The 7,539-nt window shown below is 44.3% G+C and overlaps 1 protein-coding gene across 1 annotated transcript in view; it reads right to left on the bottom strand.

Annotated features, from left to right (window-relative positions):
* Nucleotides 1-3,370: 3,370 nt before the first annotated feature.
* The window catches only part of gna12a (guanine nucleotide binding protein (G protein) alpha 12a), a 34,783-nt gene continuing 30,614 nt past the window's right edge, over nucleotides 3,371-7,539 (bottom strand). The window contains exons 3-4 of the mRNA XM_080857167.1: nucleotides 5,053-5,103; nucleotides 3,371-4,093 (exon numbers count right to left, since the gene is read on the bottom strand). Of these exons, the coding sequence (XP_080713293.1) occupies nucleotides 3,524-4,093; nucleotides 5,053-5,103 (621 nt within the window). The 3' untranslated portion in view covers nucleotides 3,371-3,523. The remainder of the gene's footprint in view (nucleotides 4,094-5,052; nucleotides 5,104-7,539) is intronic.

The raw sequence follows: 7,539 nt of genomic DNA, 5'->3' as shown, positions 1-7,539 counted from the left end.
AAGAAGGCTGTCAAATCTGCCTCGAAGAAGAAGACAAGACCTCCATGCAGTCTACAAGCGTGTCAAGACAGACGCCACAACCCTGTTAACCCTGTGCTTGGAACAACGTGACCCTCTCCCGTCACACACCTGATTGGACATATCGGTTCGTTCAAAGCTTTATTGCATTAAGTTGCGCAAACCAACAGTTCTGTTACCTGGCTGTGGGCTGTGTTTGGTCCAAAGGGCAGATGTCAGAGCTGATTGGTGGGGGGGAATGGGGGAGGGAGGGGGGTCCTGGAGCCAGATTTGGTCTCATCCCTTTCCAGGGTTGGCTGCTATGTGGATAGCGCCGTAACTTTGCTAGCATGTCATTGAAGCTTTTGGCAAGTAACTGGTGAAACTGCTGATGTAAACACAAATTTAAGTACATCTACAAGCTCAGAATTCACAGATACAAACATTTAAAAAAAGAATGTCTCCTAATCAACAGCACCAGGAGATATATACTTCATGGCATCATGTTTGCTACAACTGTCCAGAATTACAATACTTAAGGTGTAGACTTAGTGTAATTGATGAAACTGCACAGGATGTGTGCTTTTAGGCTGCAGGATGTAGCATGTGGATTTAGATGTGGGGTATGACTCTCCCGGGACACATGCAGCCAAAGAGAACAAGCATGGCTCACACACACACACACACACACACACAATCACACACACACACACAATCACACACACGACACACACACACACACACACACCCACAAATCTGGATCCAAAACTGACTACTTCCTGTGGACACAACAGTGGTTTTTAGGGAGGGGTGGAGAGACATTGGCCTGATGTTGACTGGCTGATTACAAGGAGGAGACAGAGCACAGCATTTTTATCTGATATCCAATACACATTACTTCGGAAATATTTTTCTGACCCAAAGAGACCACCCAGAAAAATCCAGCATATCACCATCCTTAATCTTGCAAACCTGGTATCATGTCTGACTTACAGAATCCACCGTGTGTTTTCTCCTTAAACAGCCACAGCTAGCAGAAACCAGACCCACGTACTATAAGGTATAAGGCTTGCTGCCCAAGGAGTCCATGAATCAGTCAGGACTGTTTCTAATGACTATAGCAGAGTGAAACACGGGGGGGGGGGGGGGGGGGGAGCGAGAGCCCCCCCGGGGCCCACATCAGAGGGCGCCCCCCCCCCCCCACTTTTCCACATCTGTGTGCGCACCTCTGGGAATTGCCTTTTTGTTTTCTGTGGGTGAGGGAAACTCAAAAACACAGTAAATCATTCGTCTTTTGCTTCCCCCTTTACTCAAAATCACACTCGCCCCGCCGAGAATTCAGTGTATGAGAAAGAGAGAGGAGGAGGAGGAGGAGGAGGGGGGGGGGGGGGGGGATAGAGAGAGAGCTAGAGAGAGAGAGACAGCCACCATGTTTTGGACTATTTATACTGTTTGGCTAATTCCAGGACATTTCCCCCAAGAATCCCCTTGAGAAAGTTCAATAACACTAAAAATGGAGTGAAGTCTTTGAGCGGTTTGAATTCAATTAGCAGAGAGTACGGTAGAGCCGAAACCTCTCCCTGGTACCCCTCAGACAAATCAGCAATGCAGTGCAGTGCAGTGCAATGAAGCTCTTCAAAGACACAACAGTGGCTCTGTTGTACATGATTTAGTGGCGATAGGGGAACTCAGTGATACTACTCTGTTCCAACTCCTTCAATCGATACTGACCAGTCTGTTCTGTATCTGTGATGTGCCACACTGCAAAAAATGCTTTTCTAACCTAGTGTTATTACTCTTATATTGAGATGAAAAATCTAGTTGGTCTTGTTTCTAGCTAAATTGTACTTACCTAGTGCTTTCTTGGTAAGGTTATTTTTCCCTATTTCAAGCAAATATTACTTATTTTAAGAAATCTTAACGAGCCAAATTTGCTTAACGCACTGGCAGCCAAATGTGCTTGTTTTAAGCAAAATCCTGCTTAAATATGTAATTATTTGTCTTAAATCTAGAGGGGCATTTTTTGCAGTGCAGTTTCAAAGTCTTGTCAATGCTCAGTTAACCCTCCACACAAAACAAGTGCAATGTAATTCAAAGATGAAATGTCTTAAAACTCATACACAGAACCCCTGTTCTGCTTATCTACATCAGATGGGAAGGCAGACGCAATGCTGGAATCCACCAAATTGCATAACTGTTTTGGGAAACCACTGTTAAAGGCGAAGAAGAATTGAAGTGATTCACTCTTTGGGCATTTTTTTGTTATTGCAAAAAAAATGTTTACAGCTTACATGAAAAATATCAAACGAGGTCTCAAGATTCCAAAACAGCTCAGCTGGAATGTTCGGTGCAACAGGATGTCGGAACAGCTTTTGGTTGCCTTTCCGTAATCATGACACTGATGGAAGGGAGCCACAGAAAATTCCTTGGGCATTGCTCGAGTTTCATCCGTTAGGAAAACAGACCGAAGCTGTGAATGTATACATACCATACAGTAACTCCCCCAAATCAGAATGTGATTTGCACCACAAAGCAAATAATCCGATCTGTTTAAATCAAATGACCTTCCCTTCTTCAGAGTTACTAAAACACAATTATCAAATCTCTGGATATGTTCCCACCCATGACATGACCCTATCCTCAATGGAAGAGGGAGACTGCAGCTGCAGTTCAAATTTGATTGGATGGTAATACAGGAAGTCCCTAGTGGAAGTCCTTGTAATTTCATTGTCTCATCTTCAAAACAACATTGAATCAGTTAGTACATTGGAAAGGACAACTTTCCTCCTTTCCCCCACAGACACACACACACACAGACACACACACAGACACACACACAGAGTTGCCAACTATAGATTGCAAATACGACAACGTGCATAAACCTCCATTCACATGCATATATACAATGAATAGCTCAGTGTTTGGCTCTGAATATTGTACGGCAAAAAAGGTTATGTTACCCTGGTCCAAAAAAAAAACGTTTGAAAAACATAATTTTCCCATGAAGAAAATAAAGTGACCCATCCTAACTGTAAAAGCTGTGACATATTTCTCATACTGTTAGAGACATTGGTATTGTATTGTTTAAGCATTTCCTTAACCCATCTAAAAACAGTTATGTGTTGGTCCTACTCATCTCAAAGTCAAACACTGTAAATGGAATTCACACACACGAGTGTGCAAAGTCGAGCAGTACGTACACACACTCTTTGTTTCTGTCTGGAATATCAGTGTGCTGAGTGGTGGCAGGACACAATGGGAGCGATCTGGTTTGCGAGGAGAAGAGAGTGTGTGTGTGTGTGTGTGTGTGTGTGTGTGTGTGTGTGTGTGTGTGTGTGTGTGTGTGTGTGTGTGGGGGGGGGGGGTTGTTGAGGACATACAGTGCAGTCAGACGGGGCCCTTTGCCAGAGGCCAAGAGCCAAAGCAGCGTTCTCACACACACACACACTCACACACACACACACACACACACACACACACACACACACACACACACACACACACACACACACACACAGCCGTTCTCTCACTGCAGCATGATGTCCTTGAGGTTCTCCTGCAGGATGGTGTCCTTGACGGCGTGGAACACGAAGCGGATGTTCTCCGTGTCGATGGCGGTGGTGAAGTGGTGGAAGAGGGGCTTGCTGCGGTTGCGCCGCTTGCGGTTGAAGCACTGGACCAGGTAGGCCTGCACGTCCGCCAGGCAGTCCGGGTCGCCGCGGAAGTCCGGGAAGTGCTTCCGGATGCTCACCTTGCCCACCTTCTCCACCAGCAGGTCCGTCTTGTTGAGGAAGAGGATGATGGAGACGTTGGAGAAGAGCTTGTTGTTCACGATGGTCTCGAAGATGTTCATGGACTCCAGCAGGCGGTTGGTGGTGCGGTCCTCCATCAGGACCTGGTCGTACTCGCTGGAAGACACCATGAAGAGGATGGAGGTGATGCCGTCGAAGCACTGGAACCACTTCTGCCTCTGGGAGCGTTGGCCCCCGACGTCCACCATCTTGAAGGGGATCTTCTTGATGACAAAGTCGTGCTCCACGATACCTTTAGTCGCTTTCCTGGCCAGGAGGATATCCTGTCTGCTTGGGACATAACTCTACAAAAACCAAGTGGGCGAGAGAGAGACAGGAAAAGAAGGTCATTACACAGAAATGTGAATGGAGAGTTTTTAATGTCTTTGAAAAACCTGAGGTAAAATGTTCAAAAATCAGGCAAAAATATTAAACTCTGAAGTGGATTATTATGTAGCCTCAAAAAATCTTCATGTAAGAATAATGGGAAATAATCAGATGCACATTTTTCATGAACATGGCACCCAAACTGAAGGAGGAGAAGAGGTGGTATCCTAGTAATTTCCATTTAAAAGCCTCCCAGCCCAAAGTTCATGTGACTCTTTTTGGCACATGGATGCTGTTTCCAAGATACAGGCTACACAATGCCTATTAAAGTTGGACTGTTTCATTACCCTTCTGAGACTTAGGCTTTTGCTGTGTGTGTGTGTGTGTGTGTGTGTGTGTGTGTGTGTGTGTGTGTGTGTGTGTGTGTGTGTGTGTGTGTGTGTGTGTGTGTCTGTGCGTCTCTGTGTGTGTGTGCGCATGTGTTTTCTTGTTGCTGCTCTTAGCAACCTAGGGCTACATCGGCCTCACGGTGGGCCATCCTTTTGTACTCCTCGGCTGTCAGCGAGCGAAGCACTAAGCGCCTTACTAATCACTTTCAAACTCGCTCTCTGCACTGGCTCTCAGGCTCGGAGTGTGTGTGAGAGACGTGAGATGCTTCACTACTAAAACAGGTCACTTGTGAATACATTATGAAACGGTAGCTCCTCCGACAAGACGACTTAAACAAAATCATGATAATAATCAATGTGGTACTGACGCATATTGATAGCGTTCATCTTTGTGTCATCTGGATGCTCGTGGCTGTTTCCACTCGTGTAATGAAGATGCATGTGTTGTTGCTGTTATTCATCAACCCAATCTCTTCCTGACACTCCAGCTGCACTATGGGACGATGACTGAGCATTTACTGAAAGTATATTACACAGAGATTACTCACAAGATCCCCAATTCGATCCAAGTTGTCCAGGAAATACTTCACTGATTCACTCTATAAAAAGAACAGATTAAGAATAATTATTCTGCGGAAGTGTTGAACCACTTCTGTGATTTTGCAATTTTTGTTTCAACAGACTGAAAGGTCATTCACTTGTGCCATTTTGGAGAGCTTGTTTGAAAGAACAAAACAGTAATTAAAACAGTACATTCAGTACATTCAACATATGAACATCGATACACAGCAGACGTTAACAACAGGATTTGTTTTGACAATGTTTTACACAACATAAAGATAGAAAGATGAGACAGTACCCAAGCCATTAATTCATAGTTTCAACTGGAAATGGTAACCACCTGACCAGACCTTTTCTGATAGCTGAAGCTGAAGCTTACATTCAGAAACCAGGAAGTTGTCTCACTGGACAGGACCAAGGTTGGACAAATAAGTGTTTTGCCCCATGTAAGTGAATTGGAGTATGTCACATTGCTTAAACTCTTGCAGTATGGTTGAGTGCCATATAGTCATTTAGTTAGTCATATAGTGGGTTATCTGCATAGTTCATAAATTATCAAAATCTATAGTGTTTGGTGTGGTATTTTATTGCATAAATTAAAGCAATTGTTACTTAAAGTTTTTTGTACCAACTTCGGGGACAAAGTCATTGACAGCCGGTTGGATGTAATTGCGGGGTCACATAACGTGGCTCTGTGCCTTCAGCAGCTTACTAATTCCAACGCTGTCAGTGTCTAGCTTTATCTTGCCTGCCCAGAGGATTAAAATATATTAATTGAACAGTTCTGTTAATTAATTTAACTTGTTTAGCTCAATGTTTAATGTTTTATAGATTGTTAAACGTTGATTGAATAAAATGAGGCAATCATTTTTATAATTACAGATATGCGTTCACTTCTGGCACTTTGGCTAGCTAAGTAGCTACCTGGGACAAAACACTGCAAACTCACTTGGACCCTTAAGTCACAGACTTTGCCAGTTCAGGTCTTCCTATGCTTATGGCTACACCTAGAGAATGTAATGCAAATCCCCAAACCATCTGAATTTTTTTTTTTACTTGGCTCCTGGGGGTTGAGCATATTTAAAATCAAGGGTCAGGTGAAGGATCGAGTCTCTAGAGCCCAAACACTCAACTGCTCAAAGGTCAAAGGTCAAAAACATGCACACCTTGACTATTATGGAGGGCTACCTCCTCTTAGGTGTGACCAGAATGGTATTCCGGTAACCATGACCTCCACTTTATTACCTGTCATTTCTTTAGCCAGAATAATTCATTTGTTCAGGGCTAATTTAAAACAGTTGATCATCTATCGCTGTTTAAAACCGTCACAGTTGCCCCAATTATCACCTCCGCCAAGGAGGTTATGTTTTCGCCCCTGTATGTTTGTTTGTTTGTTTGTTAGCAGGATTACGCAGAAACGCATGGACCGATTTCCCCTCAAACTTTGTGGGGAGATTGGTTAATATAATGGCACTAATTGATTAGATTTTCAGATGTCAAGGTCAAAGGTCAAGGTCACAAGGCGGTGGTTTGCATTCTCTGAATGCTCCCATTCTTGTTCATTATAGTTTACCTCTCATTGTCTACTGATTCTCCATAGTACTACAGAGAAATGAATTAAGCTAGTGAATTTGTTCCCGGAAAAGGGCTATTGTTTTCAGATAGTCAGGACAGTGGCCTTGGATTTGCTGTTTGCTGTGTGTGTGTGTGTGTGTGTGTGTGTGTGTGTGTGTGTGTGTGTGTGTGTGTGTGTGTGTGCCTCAGCTGTGATGTGTGTGTCTGACACGGAGCTCTGGCCTGGCCCACGCTCTCAACAGGAAACAGCTGTGTGTGAAAACAGGGGATTACCAGCCCACAGACAGCTCTCTATCACGCCCCTGAACACCCCACACAAACCCCCCATGAGCACACACACGCACACACACACACACACACACACACACACACACACACACACACACACACACACACACACATGCCTCCATGTATGAACAAAGAGACTAACAGACGAACAGAAATCTTTCTCTCCCTCTTTGTCTCTTACTCCATCACTCTTATCCCCCCCCCCCCCACACACACACACACACACACACACACACACACACACACACACACAGACCATGTTCGTTCAAACACACATGAATGTAACAGACTAGCTCAAAAACACGCAAATGCACATACAGACACAAACACCAAGCCCACACAAAGGCACACATGCCTACGCCATCACTGCCCCAAAACAACGCAACCAGGAAATCGAGCAGATATCTGATAACACTGCCTGTGGGTTTTATCAATCCCCTTCTTGAAACATGCGTGTGGAAGACAAACATTCTTTCCTCTTGCAATAATAAAACTTTGGGGCCATTGTCAGACATTCGAACCGTGAAGAGCTTGAAACTGAACCTATGTCCAAGCTAAACCATCCAGCTGGCTGATACTGGCTAAACACTGAGCGGAGAACACTATTAATG

This window comes from Sprattus sprattus (genome assembly GCF_963457725.1).
Source record: "Sprattus sprattus genome assembly, chromosome: 18".
Classification (NCBI taxonomy): Eukaryota; Metazoa; Chordata; class Actinopteri; order Clupeiformes; family Clupeidae; genus Sprattus; species Sprattus sprattus.
The sequence above is the reverse complement of the archived record's forward strand: the minus strand, read 5'-3'. Positions and strand labels throughout refer to the sequence as shown.